This window comes from Pseudoliparis swirei, chromosome 8 (assembly GCF_029220125.1).
Source record: "Pseudoliparis swirei isolate HS2019 ecotype Mariana Trench chromosome 8, NWPU_hadal_v1, whole genome shotgun sequence".
In the NCBI taxonomy this organism is placed as follows: Eukaryota; Metazoa; Chordata; class Actinopteri; order Perciformes; family Liparidae; genus Pseudoliparis; species Pseudoliparis swirei.
In genome coordinates this window covers 15,773,242-15,794,997 of record NC_079395.1, presented here as the reverse complement: position 1 = coordinate 15,794,997, position 21,756 = coordinate 15,773,242, and the positions used below count along the sequence as shown (strand labels likewise).

The 21,756-nt window shown below is 41.8% G+C and overlaps 2 protein-coding genes across 3 annotated transcripts; both read right to left on the bottom strand.

Moving 5' to 3' along the window:
• Positions 1 to 3,998: 3,998 nt before the first annotated feature.
• ubxn7 (UBX domain protein 7) lies at positions 3,999 to 14,687 on the bottom strand. 2 transcript variants are annotated; one of them, XM_056420979.1, is made up of 11 exons: positions 14,188 to 14,687; positions 11,580 to 11,733; positions 11,261 to 11,325; positions 11,076 to 11,141; positions 10,832 to 10,944; positions 10,283 to 10,429; positions 9,371 to 9,461; positions 8,430 to 8,560; positions 7,262 to 7,748; positions 7,077 to 7,156; positions 3,999 to 6,472 (listed from the first exon to the last, which is right to left on the bottom strand). In XM_056420979.1, exons 2-11 carry the CDS (start codon positions 11,705 to 11,707, stop codon positions 6,311 to 6,313), a joined length of 1,470 nt encoding a protein of 489 aa, XP_056276954.1. In that variant the 5' UTR covers positions 11,708 to 11,733; positions 14,188 to 14,687; the 3' UTR covers positions 3,999 to 6,310. The 2 variants fall into 2 exon arrangements, with proteins under 2 accessions (XP_056276954.1, XP_056276953.1); XM_056420978.1 differs by lacking the exon at positions 14,188 to 14,687 and adding an exon at positions 13,235 to 13,463.
• Positions 14,688 to 15,629: 942 nt separating this feature from the next.
• Positions 15,630 to 21,277, bottom strand: ppp1r7 (protein phosphatase 1, regulatory (inhibitor) subunit 7). The gene is made up of 10 exons (XM_056420983.1): positions 21,238 to 21,277; positions 20,551 to 20,646; positions 20,408 to 20,463; positions 19,978 to 20,043; positions 19,621 to 19,751; positions 19,251 to 19,413; positions 18,998 to 19,114; positions 18,785 to 18,889; positions 18,573 to 18,659; positions 15,630 to 17,799 (listed from the first exon to the last, which is right to left on the bottom strand). Exons 1-10 carry the CDS (start codon positions 21,275 to 21,277, stop codon positions 17,623 to 17,625), a joined length of 1,038 nt encoding a protein of 345 aa, XP_056276958.1. The 3' UTR covers positions 15,630 to 17,622.
• Between the last annotated feature and the right edge of the window lie 479 nt (positions 21,278 to 21,756).

The window sequence follows — 21,756 nt, the reverse complement described above, 5'->3', positions numbered from 1 at the left end:
GAACATTAATACATCTTCATCCTAAACAGAATGTTTAACCCTCCTGTTGCCTTTCGGGTCAATTTGACCCCATTCAATGTTTAATGTCGGTGTTCTTCGGGTCAATTTGACCCCCGCTGTTTTTCACTGTGTCAAACATATAAGAAATATCAACTTTTTTATTTATTTAAAGGGCTATTTAGATAGTCAACAAACAAACATAAAGTACCTCACACTTAAACTTGGGAAGCAATATTAATTCTAATAATTTTCTGGAGGTTTTAATTGCTGGGGTCAAATTGACCCCGAGGGTAAAATATGTTCGTAAATGTAAAGGTAACAGGAGGGTTAAACAGAGCATGTTTCTCTTGTTTGTCAACCATTAACTCCACCATGATACAATCAAAAGGTGGACAGATTGACAAGTGACTTTTGTTTTGCTCGGTCCCGATGCGCGCGCACGGAGCTTTGTGGCGAGCGAGACGGAGATCGATAAGTGTTAACGCAACGCGAAGAGACAGAAATGACATGCTGCTGTGGAGATACGATCAACAACAGACGTTTAGTTTAATAAAAGAACAAAGACGTGCTCTAGAGAACATGTCAGGGGGCGGGCCAATCTTTTTAATGTCATGCGATCTACCGACACTACGCCGCGATCGACTGGCAGGTCGCGATCGACGTGTTGAGACCCTGATCTACAGGAAGTAAAAGTCGTAACAAGGTTTCCGGAGGTGAACCTGCGGAAGGATCATTACCGATGAACAGACCGTCTGCATGAGAGCGGACAGAGTTCAGATTGAAGTGGTGTATTGGAAGCTCATTTTGCAAGTGACTTTTTTTTCGTCCCGACGACCAACAACAGACGGATTGGAAGCTCATTCTGCGCATGCGTTAAATGCGTTAAATAAATAAAAACTAGTTAAACCTGTAATTGGATTAACTGAGTTAACGCGTTATTTTTCACAGCACTAATATATATATATATATAAATATATATAATTATATAGATAAATATATAAATAAACATATATTTATATATATATACATATACAGGACTGTCTCAGAAAATTAGAATATTGTGATGAAGTTCTTTATTTTCTGTAATGCAATTTTAAAAAAAAAAATGTCATGCATTCTGGATTCATTACAAATCAACTGAAATATTGCAAGCCTTTTATTCTGATTTATTGCTGATTATGGTCCTATCTCTAAATATTAGAATATCATGAAAAAGTATACTAGTAGGGTATTAAACAAATCACTTGAATTGTCTAATTAACTCGAAACACCTGCAAGGGTTTCCTGAGCCTTGACAAACACTCAGCTGTTATAAATCTTTTTTTTTTAATTGGTCTGAGGAAATATTAAAATTTTATGAGATAGGATTTTAGAGTTTTCTTAAGCTGTAAGCCATAATCAGCAATATTAAAAGAATAAAAGGCTTGCAATATTTCAGTTGATTTGTAATGAATCCAGAATGCATGACATTTTTGTTTTTTTAATTGCATTACAGAAAATAAAGAACTTTATCACAATATTCTAATTTTCTGAGACAGTCCTGTATATATAATTATATATATAAATATATAAATATATATATATAGTGTCCTCTTTAGCCAGCATTCCCCTCTTCAACATCTATGCGATTGTCCACGTTGCCGTGAATCTCTGGCTTAGTTTTTGATCTGCCCTCTTGCCTCATGGCTACTGGTCTCTTACAGATTTAAGACTCTCTCATTATCTGCCTTGTGAGTGGCTTTGTGTCTTTATCCCTGTCACAGTTTCCTGAACCCTCACAGATTACTGTGCCTTTGTCAATCCGTGCTGACGCTTCACTCGGCAGCATTGCTGTAATGAGACCTCTTGATAACACAGCGAGTCAATGGCGTGTTTCTGTGCCGCATGGCACACGTTAACATTTAACGCATGCTTTATCTTTACGAAAATCAATCACGGTTTTAAGTCCACTCTTGTAGTCTTTCTGCTCAAGTGAGCATCATTTCCTCGGGAGGCAGCAGACAAATTATATATGGATTTTGTAATCAAAGTTTTAGAAAACCACACAAATATGAATATTTACGGCTATTAGTCAACAACTTCGAATTTTATAAAAAATGTTCCAAGCCATCTTCCTGAAATACCTGTGGCTGTCGGTGACGACAGTCCACAAGGCCCTCCCTCCTGTCTGTGCTGACTCACAGGGCGGATAAGCTTATCATCAATGATGGTTGGGCAGGGGGTTAATAAGGCATTATTGGACATTGCACACAGACTTTCAGTCCGTTTACATCCCATGAACAACTGCCTCTTCAGATGAACTGAAAAATATTGCATAAAACAACGGCAAGTGTGCCACTGCGTGAACAAATGCAGTCTTTCCCAGGGAAGGGCTTGGGTATTTTGCAGTAGAGCGAGATGTAAAAGTCGAGTGCAGGAGTGAGCCGGCGATGATTCATCTGGACACCCACACACGACGACAGCACTCTCGATGAGCGCCTTCAAAAAACAGCTTCTGGCAAAACAACACACACATCATGGCTGTTTAATCCGGTCACTCCCAGTGACAGCAATGGGCCTTTCTTGTCTTCTGGTGGCAGGAAACAGCACCGGTGACACCGGTCAACGTTAACGATGGCTCGGTTCTATAACTGTCCCAGTAAGCCGGCATTAATACTTCATGTTATTAAACACACCTGTGTTTCCCCTGCTATGACGCGGCACAGCGGCATGGGACAGGTCTGTGGTAGCTCATGGACTGAGACGCTTGCTTTTTAGTAAAAGTGCGAAGACACATTGAAAAAGACTCCATTACAAGTACACGCCCTGTGTTCACTCCAGGAAAAGCACAGATGCTGCAACTTGTACTTAAAGTATCTAAAATAAAAGAACAGGTTCTGCAGAAAAATGTAATAAAACAACATAATGATATATCATGACACTATTTTTATATTAATACGTTAGTGCGTAAGTAGGGTATAATCTCAAAGGTACCTTGTGACTTCTCTGTCTGGAATGTTGTGGAGTAGAAGTATAAAATAGCATCATATGAATTACTCAAGTTAAGTACAAGTGTCTCAAAGTTGTCCTTGGGTGCAGTACGCAGCTTTATGTAGCTTGTAGCACGAGAGGAGGGTGACATTTATTTTGTCATCAGGTCTTTTTCACTAATTTGATCACAGTGAATTTGCTCTGTCGGTACATCCAGCTGTTTTTCTTTTTGCAGGTTGGGGACGAACTGCAAACAGATGTGATTGGGCAAGTCAGGTGACTCAAATCTGCCATCCAGAAACGTTACACATTAACTTCAATTGATTTCTTTCTGAGAACTAGTTGACAGGTCCATGGATGACTGGGTTCAACATTGTTCTTGTGCAACAGACACAAACCTCAAACACAGAGGGTTGTGAGGGGCCCCCGGTCCGGTTACCTCATTCACCTTAAAGCACTGATAAATAAATCGGACTTTCAATTTCAATAAACGCAGGTTTCTGCTGTTAGGTGAAAGTATCTAACCTCCTAAACATCCAACTTTTGCAACAAAACTAGATGGGCTTTGCTTTTTTAGCTCGTTGGTGTTTTTCCAGCTGGGTTTGAAAATGTTTTTGTGACCTATATAAGAGCTCCAGAACCCGCTAAACCTGAAAAACAAACTGACTAAAGCAGGGTGAACAGCTCACTGATTTGAAGATGACCTGTTGACCTTTGATTTAGTAAATTCCAGGTGCCATTGTGAAAAGAAAAAAACCGAAATGTATATCTGTTGTTTTGTATTTGATCAGGAGACTTCAGCATTTCTGTCATTCAGCGCTGCCCTTTGACAGCACATTTCCCCTCGTCCTCCTTTTGCACATAAAACAAAAGGAAACGGAGGTGAAGGAATGTGAGTACTGTAGCATCCACAGTCTTGATGGGTTTGTACAGCTGCAAGTCCTTTCTTTCACCTCCGACCGTCTCCCGTACGGACACTGTTACCATTATCAGTCGGGAGCCCTCATTCAAAGGGGAATATGAAAACAACAAATTGAAATGTTTATTTGATTTTCAAAGGCTCGACACTAAATGTGATCCACAGTATGAATCACAGTGATATGCTGGGACTAAAGAAGGGAACTGTGGTTTCGAAATACTGTCGCACTGGTCATGTCGTCCTATTTTGATCTTTATAGATTTTAAATATTTGCCCAGCTATTTATTTAGTGACACTGCTGTTCATAGTTTCGTCATATCCAAATCGCAACATTTGCACAAATCTTTTAAACGCCGCGTGAACCTCTGCAAACAAAATTATTTTGAATGTCGTGCGATTCAAGCCGACGTTCTCCCGCATGGCCTGTTGATCACACTGTCATGGCGGCACACATCACCTCCACTCCCCCAGGACTGGAGGGCTGTGTATTGTTTTAACATAGAAAAGTAAAACACCTGCAACACCGTGAACTTAGAACGGCTCCTTCTAATATTATCCAAACCTTCATTATTTGCACTGGCTAGTGGTTTTCTTCATCCTGGACTTACTTATTGAAGAACGGTTGCCATTTAAGGCTCATTACTGCCACCTATGGCCCAGATTTAAGCTTCATAAAGCCCTCGCGGTATCTCCAGCCATAATCAGTCCAGATCCGGTCTAAAATGTCTCAAAGTGTTTAACCCTTGTGTTGCCTTAGGGTCATTTTGACCCGAATCAATATTACACCATCCCCCCGCTTTAGGATTAATTTGACCCCATTCAATGTTTAATGTCGGTGTTCTTTCGGTAGTCAACAAACAAACATAAAGTGCCTCACACTTAAACTTGGAAAACAATATTAATTCTAATAATTTTCTGGAGGTTTTAATTGCTGGCGTCAAATTGAACCCAAAGGGTAAAATATGTTAGTAAATATAAAGGTAACAGGAGGGTTAAACATTGAATCGGGTCAAAATGACCCAAAGGCGGGGGGAGGGTGTAATATTGATTCGGGTCAAAATGACCCTAAGGCAACACAAGGGTTAAGGAGGCATTACACTCGGAGGTGCTTCTCTCATCTCCCTCCAGACATTTACTCAACAGTTAGTTAATGTTCGGCCTAAATGCCAAATAAAAATGAGGCTAGTTAATAAGAAACCCTGGCTCTTGACAAACAAGAAACAATTATATGAAGTTATTAAAGTGACTTACGAACTAAAGTTGATGAATAAAATGAGCATGGTCACGGTCTCTGTGAGTCCTGCAACAATTCCTCATCACAGAATACAGAGTAATACATATTTGTTGCTTCAGATTATTCTCAAGAGCAGCTGCTTTTCCCATTCCATAAAAGTCTTCCTATATCTGTGTCGATATTGGTTTACCATTGTATCCTATGACATTTGCCTCCTCACATTAGGCCTGTGAAGTTCATTGAAATTGGGACAAAAGACCAAGCAGAATCTCCCTTGGTTTTGGTGGTTATATTTCAACATCAGCGTATTTTCTTGGCAGCATATAAAAAAGAAAGGAAACGGTGACTACGGCTAAATATCAGTCTCTCTAAGCCATCTCTGTACAGTGTAGGTCCGACTGATGAGATGTACCACCCTTCTGTATCAAAAGTTGAAATCCAAAAACAATCTACGGGTCTCTAATTAACCAATAGAAACTTGATTAAAAATGTGTAGCTCCACCAAAATCCTTGTGTAACAGATGTCCGACCTGTAATTTCCGGACCTTTTCCTCTTAGTGCCTTCCACATAATTACAATTGTTGAAACAAGGACCGTGTGAGACCAAATTTGGGCCAAAAAAACGAAAAAGAATGAGCCTCCCTTTACCTGTCCCCAGGTACAGAAAATAACAAGAAGAGCAAGAAAATAAACTCTAACATTAAACATCCTTTCTGGAAGGTAAAAGTCTTTTTGTCCAAGTCCCTGGAGCCTCTTCATCAATCAGTGATCCATTCTTATTATAGTTGTTTTTATTTGAATATGAGCTATATATATATATATTTATTCTTTCCTGATGTGACTCAGAGTTCAAAACAAAAATGAAGCCTGCATCAGAAAAGAATAAATCACATTTTCTTTTCTTTTTTCAAATGAAACAGTGCCGGCATCCGTACACCTGACTGGCCAATTGTGGAGCAGCACAAAGGTATTGAGCTGTCAGTAGAGATGTCAGTATTCAGATTCGTGGAGTGGCGGGGAAAGTAGTCCATCCACCGAGAGCTGTCTTGTCAAAAACAGGGCCTAATTCCAGGAGAACAGAATGTATTGTGATCAAGGCCGGTGACATCGTCCCAGATCATTGGTGAAAGGGTGAGGTCTATCACAGAGAGAGATGGACAAAGCCAAGGTGAGTGTGTCTGACAAGGCTAGTTCCTCTCCTGAACAAACACAGTCTCCTGTGGACAAAGCCCCGCCTCCTGCAGTGTGATATCATAGTCCAAGTGGGCGAGCTTCCTTCTAGGAAAGTTGGTGACGAGTTCGAAGCGTTCATTAGGGTAACCTTTGGACTGGACGTGTCTTACCAGGGCCTTGAGGAGAAAGATAAATATACCAGAAGTGAGACATTTACAACAAGCAGTATTGTTCAGTGTAATTTTTTCAGTTAAAAATATTGTTTCGTGAGTCGTGACATACGCTTATTAGATTTGTTTCCTGGAGTTAGAGGACAAGACACAGATGCCATCTAGAATTTATGAGGCTGGAGCCAACAGTCGCTTAGTTTATCTTAGCATAGCATAACAAATGGAAAACGCTAATCAACTTATTGAAGCTGAAGCTCAACAATTAACGCGCTAAATCTAATTTATTCTGTACAGAAGCCAAGTGTAATGCAGTAACTTTCTCGAGCATGGCAAGAGGTGCAGTACAAAAACGGTAAAATGGTGAAGTCACGGTGTTGAGTTGCTCGACTTGGATTAAACAAAGTATATTATGTGAATGAGCTTTAGAGGTGCTGCTGGGCGGACGTCTAAACCTTCAGACAGAGCCAGGTGAGGGCTTTCCCTCCAGGCGTTATGCTAAGCAGTGCGTGTCCCCTTGGCTCAAGCTCCAGCCTGACTGAGCAGACATGAGCGTTCCGTCGATCTTCCCATCACACTCTTTTGAAATGGAGGCGTTGTGTTGTGTTCTCACCAAAAGTTTTGCTTTCGAAGACAAGGAAATTTGTTCTCTCTGTCCATCCGGGTAACGGAGCATCAACCTGGCTTTGGGACCTATGTTGAAAAACAAACAAGCAAGGTGGTGAATATCTTTCAAACGCCCTTATCCCTTCACCGCCATCACAACTGTTTGAGGTTCATAATGGCGCGTTGGCGTACAATTGTCGTCAGGACAGTCCACGGATGGTCCGGCGCTTTCCGCCGCTGGGGGACAGTGGTTGCCTCCAGCATCTCCGTCAGGCTGAGGATGACGAGGAGCAGCAGCAGCTGAGGGCTCCAGGTGGTTCTTTTTGCTCTCCTCCTTCTTGTGACTGTGGTTGTTTTCTTTGTATGGAGACTTTCTATGGGTAGAAGTGGAACTATCGGGATGTAGACGCTGCTGAGCCGCACTGGCCGCAGGGAGCGCCGTGTGTTTGCTGGTAAAACTCTTCTCGTGGGGTGCTGGCATTTCGCCGTCTGAGCCATCGACGGAGATGGGACCCTCGCTGTCGGAGAAAGGCTCTGCATCGGATTCTTCTTCTTCTTCTTCGGATCGGGGGGAATCGGGCTCTTCGGGAGCGTTTGAGGACTCGTAGTGGGTCTCCTGTAGGGAGGCTCGGATCGCTGCCTCCAGCTGACTGTCTTCACTGGCATCAATCAGACTCTCCTAGAACAGAAAACAGAGTGCGCAGCTGTAGAAAACAAATCAAAGAGCCGTGTAAAACAACACCAGGAATGTGGTATAACTAACTCTAGTAAGAGACTGAGCATGCAGATTGACGCATTTACGCGATAGGACACTTCACAAAAATGTATGCAGACACACAGAATGAAGAGACAACAACAAAGTGCCGTTATGTATTACTATCGTGTAAGAACCAAAATCCCAGATATTATCTCGAGAGCAGGGATGTCAATCTCATGTTCACCGTGGGCCAAATCAGCATCATGGCCGCTCTCTTAAAGGGCCGGAAACACGTTATAAACTCCTCGAACATATTGTTAAATAACTCTCTTTGCATTTGATTATTGTTTATTTGAGTGTAGAAATGTTGTACATAAGAAAATGTCTCTAATATTACAACATTAATCCATTTTAATATAAAACCTTCAAAATAAAAGCACGGGATATTTGTCTTCAATTTCTTTAAGAAAAGGTGATTACGTGTCTTTAAAGCCGCCAGGGGCCACATAAAGCGATGCGGCGGGCCGGATTCGGCCCGCGGGCCTTGTGTTTGACACCTGTGCTCTAGAGTTTATAAACTATTCATTTCAACAGAGTCCCAGAGAGAGAGAGAGCAGAAACAATAATGGGAATCAAAGGCGACACATGAGAAGAGAGACCCACAGAGCGAGCTCGTTTGGCAGGGGGTGCGTGGCAGGATGGCCCATCCAGCTGCCCGTGCTCTGCCAGGAAGCCAGCCGTCTGCTCAAGGAACGACGCCACGTCCAGCTGATTCCACTCTACCATTTTCTGACCTGAAGAGAACATGTTTTGAACAGCACAGGTCAACAACAAAAATCAATTACGGGGCATTCGAGCAGCAGATGTGCTTGGCTGCATTGATTTAGAACTACTCTGCAGATGTAAACGGCGAGGGCGAGAGATCGGCGAACCGTACCGTATCGTACGGTCTCTACGGTTACACAGATGACAACGCAGTTCATTTATCTTCATTATTTATGTAGTGAAAACACTCATGTTGGCCTGGATTATTCCCATCACCTAACCACATGGATCTCCTGCTTAATCACACACTAGTGTTCAAGGATGTTGTTTAATGCGGCCATTAAAGTACTTATTCCAATGCTGCGTGTTGTGCGGCAAAAAATTGACCCAAGTATAGGGACTTAGAGTTGAGATGATTGATGGTTATGAGATTGTGCACAGAATGTATAATATCACATCTACTTTTGGAATAATAAGTATGATTTAAGAGGGAACTCCTTTACATTGTTCATTGTAAAAAGGCAAAATCAAGTCGCACACTTCCTGCTATAATGGAGCGAGCTTCTAGAGGATGAAGTGCCAGCTCCTTCAGTTATGTCTTTAAAAAGTGGATTGTAAAAATATGAAACCTGACCTTTTCTATTCGTGAAACTACAGATGTTTTAAAAAAGTATATCGTGGTAGTATTTAGTGGTCTTTGTTTTATGGTTTTAGTTGGAGAGTCTGGTGTTGAGGATTTATATCCTGGACGAGAATATGTTCAATAAATGTCATTAAATATGTCATCATTGAAGATTGAGCAACAGAACTGTGGATAATGCTGAGACTAACTAACTCACCTGTGCGGGGATCGAGGATAGAAATATAGGGAAACTTGTTCAGCTTATAGAACTGGATGTATCTTTGTCCCTCTTCACTATCGTGATACACCTGCAATGAAAGAAAATGAAGATTACAAGAGAGACATGAACCTCTCACAAGACGCATACATGAGTGTAAATATGATTTGAGAGATGTTTGTAAGTTTACTGTACAAAAGGCTAAAAAGGGGATTAAAAGAAGATGTATTTCTATTGTAGGAGTCCAATTATGGAACAACATCAAAATGGATATAGGAATGGTCAACTCATTTTTGGTTTTCAAACGGATTATTTTTAATGTTTAGGGTTATAAGTGTGATTTAAACGTATGTATATGGAAGATGTATATATATATATAATTTTTTATTTTCTTTATTATTTTCTCTTTATTTTATTTTACATTTTCTGATTTATTTGATTATAATAATTTATTATAGGAATATATAAGCATTTCTTTGCTTCTACCTATACCTTTTCAGTCTTTCTGTTTTGTATACTATGTAGAATAATATTGTATTGTATTTCAATGATTGACTGAATAAAATACACAACAACAACTTTGCATGAAGTTGCATGAATGTGAATATTTGGATTAGGAGTCTAAAAGGATTTCATGTGCTCATTGCAAGGCTTTTTGTACGGTAGAAGATGAAGTGGGTACTACAACAGTATTGTGAACTTGAAAAAAAACATTTGCTCCGTTTATGCACTTTACTTCTGTCCACTTCTGTTGCTGGAGATGGTCTCCATTTCTGCATCACTGACTAAATTCCGGTCTCAAATCATCAATGGAACTCAACTCGACCTGTACCAGCTGGGCCCTTCTTGCAAAGACCTCAAGACAAAGTTTGCCCGAACATGAACGCATCACAGAGGTTTGCAACTACATACCTGCCAGAATATGAAGTGTTCCCTGATGATGGTCTTCACTGCATCGTTACTCCAAACATCTCTGTTCAGACACTGGCAGGCAAAGTCCTGAACATTTTGAATGTTGATCATCAGCCACTTGTTCTCTAGTTGTCCACAGTCTTTAGCCTGGAAGCACACATGTTGACAATTAGTGAGCGATGCAATTGTGAAACTGGCAAGTCTGGATGAAGAGCAGAAGGTTACGCTGCAGCTAGATGGAGAACAAATGAAGAACTCGATAAAGTACACGCAGGTTTCTTTAAGGAGAACAATATTACATTTACATTAGTGGTGAGTGATCATGTGATCACATTACACCAGCTGATTTCACAAACACTGAGTGCACATTCAACCGGAGCGGGCAGAATGCATGCATCAAAAATGACAAACTGCACGCTACTCCGGCCCGTCCACACAGGGCCGGAGACCTGGTTTCCCCACTTGTCATCTACACATCTGAAATGTCACTGAAAGTTCACACAAACTGAATAAAGATGTGTGGTTTAAAGTGTCCAGTGATCGACTCACCGTCTCAAAGCTGCCTTTGTGCATGAGCTCAATGGGAGGCCGGAAAAGGTCTGCCAGGGTGCTCAGTTTCTTATCCACTGTTCCACCGTTACGCAGCTCCTGTTCCTGGCGAACTGGGAAAAGAAGAAAAAACATTCCTAGTCATTACAGGAAGTTAAGACGCAGTGAAAAAGATTGGGACCGAAATAAAAGTGACATATTGTCATTCACTTCCTTGAGGCTGGGAAAGACTGAATTTACTCACTTGTTTCTGTTTGGAAGTCTCGGAATCCATCAAATATAGATCGAGCAGGTCTTCTTCGCTTTGGCACTACATGTATAACAAACACATCAGAAGTCAGTTTCAGCAGCAACTGAAACAGCACAGGCAGAAACAACAATTATGTTTAACATCTCTTTGCATGAGGCCGAATAAGAAAAGTACAATACCTCCAAACAGTGGTTCAGGTTCCACCAATATGTCCTGCTTTTGGGGAATGGGTGCTCGTACCTCACTGAGACATAATGAAATATATACAGTTTTACTCCAAGAAGCAACGCAATCCAGAGCAAAACACTGGTATCACAGCAGCACTCTGAACCCCAAATTATCCACCCAGATCACCATTTACAACCACAACAAAAACAAGAAAGAAAACTCTAAACTAAGAGAAAAATATAGAGCACTATACAAATAAATATATTGTATATTTAAGACTTTGTTGTGCTTGTATCCGACAGAGGTCGGTGAGGATGAATATCAGCCTACTCTGAAGGGGGCGCTTGGCTGCTTGAAGCTGCCGAACTGGAACTGGTGCTGGGCTCCTCTGCGATCGCGCCTCCATCGAGAAACATGGTCACTGCCATCTCCAGGTTGTTGCTGCATGCTTCCAGCATATGTTGTCCTACGCTCTCCGTGGCCCCTGAAACAGCGTCGGACATAGGTGAGGGTTTGCATGATGAACTCAGTCAGTGCTCACAGGGTGAGAAACTGTACACGTCAATTCTGTGCTGCGATATCTTGTTACTTATCTGCACGCATCTGTAAACACTGCGAATATTAGAAATTCAACGTAAATAGTAAGATCGAAATGAGCCAAACAGTAAGTAAAACTGATGATTTACAACAAAATATAGAAACAGCAATACAGCTCATCTGCTGTATATCGAATGAATCCATTTAAAGTGTCATACTAATGTATTCTTTATATCTTGACCTGTTTACTACACATCACATACAGCTAAACCGTTGCATTGTGGGCCACACGATTTCATTCATTTGACTTGTTAATGACAATGCACACAATTGAAACCGGCCCGTGACAAGACATGTGAACATCCTCTTGTTTAGTGTTTAGTACAGCATGTGGTCCTCTTTTAGTGTAAACACCAAAGTAAACTTCCCAACAACGGGGTCCTGTGAAATGCACCAACAGTGTGACTTCCCTAGAGCCAGTGATGGAGAAGCAGGTCGACTGCAAAGCTGAAGTGAAATGAATGAAAAGCGAAATAACTGTCTGAAAGTTAAGGTCGGAACAATAGGCATCCGGTCTTAACAAAGGCTACGGTATGCTTTGGGGGGAAAGTAGGCAGTAATGTAGCTGAAGCATAGGCTACGGTATGAAGAGGCTACACACAGGCAGCAGAAACTAAACTACTTGAGATCATGAATCCACATAAAAAACGAAACTACGTAAATGCTCTGCATGCGAGTGAACACCAGAAACGAGTGTTCACTTTAGTTTGTTCCCCAAGTGAACAGCACCGTTTGGCGACGCGGATCTTTCCGTGCCTACTGCGCATGTCCGTTTCACTTTCCAGGTCTCGCAGCAGCAGCAGCCCCCGAACCGAGTATCCTGTCTTTGAAATAACTTCACAAATAACAAACTGTCGATCCTGTCAAAGCGCACATAAACTACCGGGAACCTCTGAACCGGTAGCCGCGGACGGACGGAGAGCTCACGCGAGCACGGTTAGCGTCACAGTCCGAGGGGAGAGTAACACAACGTAAAGCCCCGGCTGGGGATGAAGAAGGGAAATGTTGCACAGCCGACGTCCATTCCACATGATCAAACTACATGCAATGGAAAAAATGAGCAGAAAACCAGCTCGAGACGAGCGAAATAGTAACAGTTATGAGCGCCGCGAAGAAAATAGGGGATTTTTAAGTGGTTGTGACAGCTCACACTCAAAGCGGATGGGTTTGTGGTCCTTTGCGGAGTATTTCACATGAGTTTAGCAGATAACTGGCTGTGCTTTTCCCCCCACTGCAAAGCATTGACAGCGTCGGGGCCAGGGGAAGACTTAACGTCCGTTTTTATATCCACGCACTCATCTGGTGGTTTGTTGGACAATGGAGCTATTCCAGTTGGATAACCAAAACCTACTTAATAGATCAAATGTTAAATAAAATGCTATTTTTACCTGTTATTGCTGTGAATTGTTGTATTAACCCATTCACCTCCGGAGCTGAGGTGTCTCCGAGCGCCGCCATCTTACCGCCACAAACAACAACATAAATGTCGCGCATGCGCTACGCCGTCCTTGAGGCCTGCCTGGCGCGGCGCGAGCCCCCATACGTCACCAAAGGATTGTTCTGCATTGTGGGTTATGCAGTCCAGTAAACGGAAATAGCATTTTTTTTCAGGCATAATACATTTTTTAAATCCAATGTACTTTATTTAATTGTTATGCAGATCCTGTAGGTTCCATTCAATTTTGTCAATCTCTAAGAAATTAAAATGATTTCCTCTACAACCATTTTTATGAGAGATATTATCACATATTTTGTTCCAATGCTTTTAACTGTGTTGCATTTCCTGAGCAACATTTTTTCTGATGTTGTGATTCAGAGGCCAGACTGGGAAAGCTATAGAGTCCCTTCGACAGGCTTGACAGCAAACCCCAAGAATTGTAAGCTTGCTTTTGGGGAGATAAACTACTTGGGATATGCTATCGGGCAGGGCCTTATCAAACAAACCCCAGGAGGCAAAACTCTGTGCCATCCAGGACTGGCCAAAGCCATTATCAAAGAAAAGGTGAGATCCTTTAAAGCCTTGCAAATTATTACCGACGATTCATCCCTGATTTTTCTGTGAAACACTACATGACGACATGGTCCCCGGCTGCAGAAGAACATTTAGCAACCTTAAGAGGGCCTTGTGTTCAACACCGGTCCGTACTGCCCCCGACTCCAGCAAGGAGTTTGTGGTGCAGGCCGATGCCTCTGAGGTGGGTCTGTGCGCTGTGCTAGCCCAGATCAATGAAGATCAACATACGACTTTATTTAAGTCGTAAGTTGCTGCCCAGAGAGAAGAACTATACAACAGTGGCGAAAAAGAGCCTTAAAATGGGCCCTGGAAACCTTAAAATATTACCTGCTGGGAAGGAGGTTCGCTCTAGTGACAGATCATCCTCCTTAACAATGGATGGACAAACAGCAGGGTAACTAGGTGGTTCTTAAGCCTCCAGCCTCGTTCACAGGCCAGGGCGGTACCATGGAAATGCAGATGCCCTGTCCCGCCGTGATGCCTTTTGGTCCTCATTCACCCTGCTGAGGACGCCAGGCCCGAGGAGAGGGAGTTGTGGCATCACAAGGGGCAGTTAGTGGAGGGGCGCTACATTCTCACTCAGGATCGGCGGCCACACCGTAAAATGTGCATGGATGAAAAACATGATAATAAATGCCTGTTTGTCTCTCAGGGGAAGCGTCCTGCGATCAGCCATGCAGGAGGAGGAGGAAGAGGAGGAGGAGGAGGAGGAGAGAGAAGCAGGGGTGCTGCTGCCGGCCTTCTCCATGGGAATGGAGGACCTGGTGAGGAAAGAGTGAGTATAGATTATTATCATATAAATGAACGTGATGTCTCCTGGTTGTGAGGAGGAGACGCATGGATTGTGGACATTGGACATGAAATAAGACAAATGATGATGTCAATAAATAATCCGAAATGTTTCTTTTTGAACTGTTTGTGGGACATTAATGTGAATTATAATGAACATCTTTCAAAAAACATGCAAGAATGTGTAAAAAAACACACAAAAAACAGAAACCTAGTTAAGACATTGTTTTTGTTCTAAATGAGCATCATTATTATGATTATGATTATTATGATTATTATATTAAACTGCAGTAACTTCCTCTCAGTAGCCACTAGGGGGTAGAACAGCACCAGGAAATGCTGAATCCACCACAGACACTACAATCCCAAGTCACAAACCACACATGACTTCCTTAAATTTATAAATAACTAATTGAAATCGGTTTACTAATTATTGGAGAAGAGGTTTTCTCATGTTTGATACCTGTGAAATGGATTTTATAAAATGTTTTCGCGGAGCCATGATGTTGAAAAGAAAGCCGAGTATACGGCCTGACATTGTGTCTTTGAGGGATGAGCCGTGGTTTATGGACATATTTGATAATAACAAAGGGTTGGGGATTTCAGGTCCTCTAAGGGAGAGAATTGAACACAATTGCATTTCTCAGTACTATTCATTGACATAGGCATGTAGAATTAACGCATATTTAGGCTACAGAAACAGATAACACTGCCTTAGCTGCTGGTTTTGTGAAATACGGCCAGGTATATGTCTACATAAGCCTGACTCAAGGGTTCTTTATGAATACACTTAATTGTACTGAATTCTGAAGTATATTTTTTAATCACTCTTGTTATACCCTTACGTTGTAAATAATGTAATATAAAATGCTATAGGAACATCTTGAATGAAACTGAGATCAATGACAAGGTGACCGTTCTGTTTAGGACCGTATCAGTCATAACAAATAATATACCTCTCAAATTAAAACTGCAAAGACTTTCTCTTTAAGTTGTGATTTTTTTATTTGCAGAATACATTCAGTTTGAAAACAGCATGAACTAAGTCCAGAAACTGAAGACTCAGTTCGAACAACAATCAGCTACTGGCAATTACAATAATTGCTTATTCAGTAACAAATCAAGGTCAAGCCCTTAGTCACAGTTCTCAAATAAAGCTGGTGCTGCCTGGCATTTACATGAAAGAAAGAAAATTAATTTAACTTTTCAACAGCTAGGTGATGATGATGGAGGTGAATTTGGACATCATGAGATGTCCAAATTATATTCAATAAGTGACACTTTCAGACCTACTGACCAATTGTAATTCTACGTGAAGCTAAATATAATAACATCACATTCACATCAATAATGTATAATGGGCCGATGCATGTTCTAGTTGAGTTAGGGTCAAATAAAAAAAATAAACAATTTAATTCATGATAAAATCCTTTAAAAGAGGGCAAATTGTAAACTAAAGACACCTATAATACAAGCCAGCATCATATGCAGTTATGTCCCTGCCTACAAAGGGAGATACAATGTTAACTCTGGACGATTTGAGTTTAAAGATGCACTTCAGGCCCAGATGAAAGGAATTAGATGCTAATGGTCAGTATCTTATGTTGCACAGAAAGCACTTAGGTCGGCGTTCTCCGTGTGAACCAATGCATCTTAACCGTGTCCAAATGGGACCTTTTAGTCCTGAGGTGAGAAATTACTCTATAATAAAAGATACATCACCTGTTCATTGTAACCTAGGAGTAAATCAAGTGCACTCAAGCATAATGTATGCAGGGGACCCAAAGGATATTTTTGGGTTCAACCTTAGTGCCTGATCCAAAAAATCCCATGGCAACATAAATATACATTATCTATTAAGCAGTACTGAAGGCCAAACAAGAATATGTACTTATGTACATACCTCAAAATGTATTTAAAAGAATTGTGAACAGAAATAAGTAATTTATCTTACATCAGTTATCAACACATATGTGCAGTCCTGTCATTAAGTAAATTCACTTCACTTAAAACCTCTACATGTTATTGTTATCAGAACAGATCAAATGTATGAACAATTTCCCCAAAGTCAAAAAAACAAGCTGTAATCAGTGATGCATTCAAGGTAAAAAACAAAACTGATTACAAAACCATCTTTCAGGGCACATTAAATGATGTTTTCTCATGAGCTGTGTTTTAATGCAAATGTCACTCTCATTAAATCACAGAATGGGCTATACAATATGTGGACAAGGAAAAGACAGAGGTCAAGATTTGCCCTTCATCAGTAATGATACCAGTTTATTAAAACGCTCGATCAGTTTTTGTTGTTTTCCTTCAAAAAGAGAGCGACGTGGCGTCAGTGTGGCGCGTTAGGCCTCGTCTGAGATGCTGCTGTGGCAACTCCTTCAATCTGACCACTACATTTTGTTAACTATATTCTCTTCGGGACTTCTCCTTGAATACGTTTGTGTGTTTAATTGTTTACGAGTCCCACCCCGTCCAACCAAAAAGAATAAACTCGCAATCAGAATCCCTCAAACCCTAACCAGAATGCCACTCTTTCTTCTCATACAATAGCAGTGCAACCTCAAGAATATCATGACGACTGACATCTGGTTTTCCCGATGGGCCCCGAATGATGGAGGACATACGTCTCCCTACGTCATCTCGCATGCAAAAAAAAAAAAAACTGCAGAAAAATGAGGAACTGGCCACGGGGTACCTTTTTGATATCCCGCTCACAGTTCATCTCCAGCTCGAGAAATATATACGCTTCCTCCCAAAGGCGTCGGCCGAGGTGTGAATGAGTGCATACGTGTGTGTCGAGTGTGTGAGGGTGACTGTTGAAACGCGTGTTTGTGTACGGAGTGACGATGTGATTCGGGGAGACCAGTGCGTTTCAAAATGAAGTCTGTTTTTGGAGGTAGGGCGCGCAGGGCGGCGGGGGAGGGGAACACTGCGGAGCTGGCAGGTGGTTTGTCACCCTGCCGCTCAGAAGCGGATGAAGGTGGCGTCGATCTGGCGCACACTGGGCAGCGCCAACATGATCTTCCGCCGGTACTGCGGATCCTTCTGAACGGGGTTTCTTTCAAGGTAGACCGTCTCCAGAGACTTGGCGTTCTTCAACTCGTCGAGGTCGGACCAGTTATCGATCTGATTATCGTTCATCTGGGGAGGAATCCAAGCACGACACGGCCGATAAGACGACACTCATGACGGCTCACAAACACAAACTCTAAGCACTCTGGGAACACGCGGTTTGGAGGCTGTGGATTTCAAAGTGCACCTGGGCTCTCGTGGCATTTTGGGAAGTAGCAAGAGCTTTTCAATTCCACTCGAAATAACTGGTGACGCATGTTAGCGGCACACGTTCAAAAAGGCTTTTGCTTTTGCTAGAAGGGCCAGCGTGCCGTATAAACAACGTTAGACTTGGTCGATTAAAAACCGGTCAATAAAAATGATTTCCCTTTTAAGAATTTAATTACATCAATTTGTGAACACAGCTTTCATATTTGCCTTTGGAACCCTGTACTCAAATAACAATGTGCTACTACGTTCCTTTAAAGTGGAATTTTATAAATATATAATTTGATATATTTTAGCTATCTATGGAGCAATTTCATGTTAGATTTATTTTTGTATCTATTTTTGAATCTATTTTTGAGTATATTATTTTGAACTTTTTACTAACCACTGAAACATGAATGAATCAGTTTCCTTTTACACAGCAGAGAGAGACGGTAATGATGATAATGACGGTTGCACTCCTTGGAGGTGAGCCAGCTCCAGGCTCTGCTACGACATGCTAGTATATATTTGATTATATTTCCTTCTACGTCAAATCAACATGTCTGGTACGGCTCGGGTTTTATAATTATTATGGTTGCTAATACAAGACAATCAAAATCGCATTCTAGTTTGACTTTGACAACTATCCGTACCCAGAACTCCTGCAGGTCTGTCAGATGGCTGATGTTTTCAATTTTCCTCACTCGATTGGCTGCGATGTCCAGGGTTGTGAGCTTTTTCTGTGTGGGAAAACAAACGGTTTTGAATGTACAGAACCAACTTTGTTGTACGTGTTTGCACCGTTGGCAAACTGATGGGCAGTTCAGTCCTTTCAGAAACAAGCTGAGGAATTTCTATAACTCACGTTGTTTTCCAAGCCCTCGATGACCTCAATGCCATTGTGGCTCAGATAGAGCTCTTTCAGGTTGACAAGATTCTGTAGACCCTCAATTTTAGTGATCCGGTTACTCTGCGAATAACAAAGGTACACAAAATGATTCCCCAATATTGCCATTCACATGTTTCAATTGTATTCCTGGAACCACTCCCACAAGTGTGGAAGAGAATCTGTGAATACCTGAATGCTTAAAACCATCAGGCTGTGTAAACCCTCCAGACTCTGAAGCGTAGCTATTTTGTTGGTGCCGAGAAACAAACTTTGCAAAGATGAAAGTGTATCCAGGTTCTCTATGACCTGTGAAAACAACAACAAAATGAGAAACACAAACAAAGAAACACAACATCATGATTTCATAGTTAATTCACTATCTTTCTTTGAAAATACTTTTTTTGTTGTCGTCTTATTTATCAAGAGCCTCTTAATGTCATACCCGGATGCGATTGGAGCCCAGCTCCAGCATGTCCAGACCTGTGAGGTGTTCCAGGTTGGCAATGCTACCAATTTTGTTGTGAAGTAGAAAAAGTTTCTTCAGCCGAGTCATTTGCTCCAAACCCTCCACCTTCCTCAGCATATTGAAGGACATGTCAAGCTGCCTGTGGATCAGTCAAACAAGTACATTCATCAGAATGAATTGAATTTCAGATGTTGGTTCTTTGTTCTTAGTCAACTACATGACAATTATAATGCTGGGACAATCACTAGGATACTAGGGAGTGGAAATCAGATTGTCCATCCATATGTGGACTTCTCTGGATGGAATCTCTATAATATGCAGACACAACCGTGTTCTTCAGACTTACTCTAACTCTGTGAGGTTGTGCAGGTTCTCCAGTTTGCGAATCTGATTGTCATAGAGATCGAGTTCATGCAGCGAGCTCAAACTTTCAAGGTTTTCTATCTTTTTGATGAGATTCTGTCGTAAGGAGAGTGTCTGTACAAAGACACAGAAGGAAAAACAAAGCAATTATGTGCAGATACAATCAAAACCGATATTGTACCATAGACCCGAAATAAATCCTTCTTTAAAAAAAAAATGCAACCGTGTCTGGTTTCTCTAGCAAGGAAAACAATAAAGGGATAACTCCAGATTCTGCACACGCTGCTACCATGACATCATCACACACTTAACAGTGGCACTTAACACTGAGGTTACTTACTTTAGCTTTCCGTAGCACCTCCAATCCTTCAATCTTCCCGATACGACAATGAACAAGATCAACATCCTGGAAAGAAAACCGACACATTTTGTTGACATCACATCTATAATGTGACAGCAGTTAGGGGAAGTAGTATCATTTACATGTGGGTGTCCAGCCCACGTATGGATCGGCATACCCCAAAGAGATAGAGTTGTAGTGGCGAAGCGTTTGTCAGAGGAGATCATAACTTAATTATTCTTTGAAATATTATTGCAATCAAGAACTTTGCTTCCATTCTGAATCTCTACAAATGAAATCTACCACAACATGCTACCTTCCACAAAAGACAAATGAAGTCTCTTATAATCACCCCAACCAAGTGGAGTCATCGAAGATGAAGGACATTTTCACTTAAAAGCATGATAAAGATTATAGGTTTTAAACTAACCTCTTCCTCTGGGTCCAAATTGATGGTGTCCATGTCAACAGGAGACTCTTCTTTAACTTCAATAAGAGCAAGAATACATCTGTTAACTTATTCATGATATACATATAATGTGTTGTTGTGGCTTAGGAGGCGTGCTGACTTACTTGTTGCAGCGGGCTGGTTGGGGTCCACGGCGCCATTGGCGCTCTTCCTCCTGGTCTCATCGTCCCCAGACTCCTCAGACTCTCCCCTCCGGTCCACTGCAGTCAAAGAGAAGCAGTGCTGTTGTATGCGTCATGTCCAGCCTCTGTCTGACTGTCACAGTAAAACTACATCAGGGTTCTGCACAGACACGCGTGGGTCAGACTGGGACGACGCCATTCCTTGGGTCGTTTAAATCGCTGTAGTTTAACTCCAACCCTCCGTGAAGGCTCGCTCGCTCACTCCACCGCACAGGGTAAACAATGCTAACCGTGCTAGCGTGCTGCTAGCTGCTCGGAGCCCAGTGTGCATGTTTCTAAACGCGTGGACTCGTGGTGTGCGAGCAGACGCGCTGCGTTGACCATTAGATACGGTGTCACGCCATTACACTTGAAGTGGCAGCCGTGGAAACTGATAGGTGACAGGCGCGCGAGCTGTGAGCCGATGTTCGCTGTGTAACGTCAGCTCACGAGGGGGTTGCTGTTGGCTGTTGTGTTAGCTAGCACGCCAGCGATGAAGGTGTGGTTAGTAGCAAGGGGGATGTGTTCAGATGTGCTCAGATAAGAAAAATATACTTTTAGCTAAATAAATATCAGGTTCACCGAGCTAAAACAGTCACGACGCGGCTTAATCGTTCCATATTTACTCACCTTCCATCTCCTGAAGCTCTCCGACTGACCGAGAAGCCATGTTTCCTGTAAACAGTCCTGACAACTGCTCAGCCAATCCGGCGGCGGCTCCTGTTGCAGGCACTAGAGGGCGCTGGTGGACGAAAACATGTCGAGTTCATATTCAATTCAGTTTATTTTATTGAGCTCAATATCACAAATGTGCTTCAGAGGGCTTTATATTCTGTACACATATGACATCCCTGACATTTGACCTCACATCGGATCAGGAACAACTCCCAAGAAATAAATAAAAAACCTTTTTAAGGGGAATAAAAATACAAAAACATTCAGGAGAGCAACAGAGGAGGATCCCTCTCCAGGATGGAAGCAATGTGTGTACTGATGAACAGTGTTACAGAGTTACAACACGATCAATGAATATGACAGGATGTATGAATAATTAGTAGTAGGCATGGACGGTCCATGCAGATCTCCACAATCCATATTGTATTTTGCATTTATTAACCTCCTGAACCCCACCCGATTTTTGAGGTTTCT

Bases quoted from the DNA above. Each gene is read 5' to 3' on its own strand.
- ubxn7 (XM_056420978.1), bottom strand. From the start codon at position 13,340: ATGCGCGACATTTATGTTGTTGTTTGTGGCGGTAAGATGGCGGCGCTC. The intron at 11,326-11,579 runs GTAGGCTGATAT...ATTATGTCTCAG, and splicing joins AGCCAAGCGCCCCCTTCAGA to TGAGGTACGAGCACCCATTC. The intron at 11,142-11,260 runs GTATTGTACTTT...TTATACATGTAG, and splicing joins ACCTGAACCACTGTTTGGAG to TGCCAAAGCGAAGAAGACCT.
- ppp1r7 (XM_056420983.1), bottom strand. From the start codon at position 21,277: ATGGCTTCTCGGTCAGTCGGAGAGCTTCAGGAGATGGAAG. The intron at 20,647-21,237 runs GTGAGTAAATAT...CTTTGACTGCAG, and splicing joins AGAGCTTCAGGAGATGGAAG to TGGACCGGAGGGGAGAGTCT. The intron at 18,890-18,997 runs GTATTCACAGAT...TGTTATTCGCAG, and splicing joins TGATGGTTTTAAGCATTCAG to AGTAACCGGATCACTAAAAT.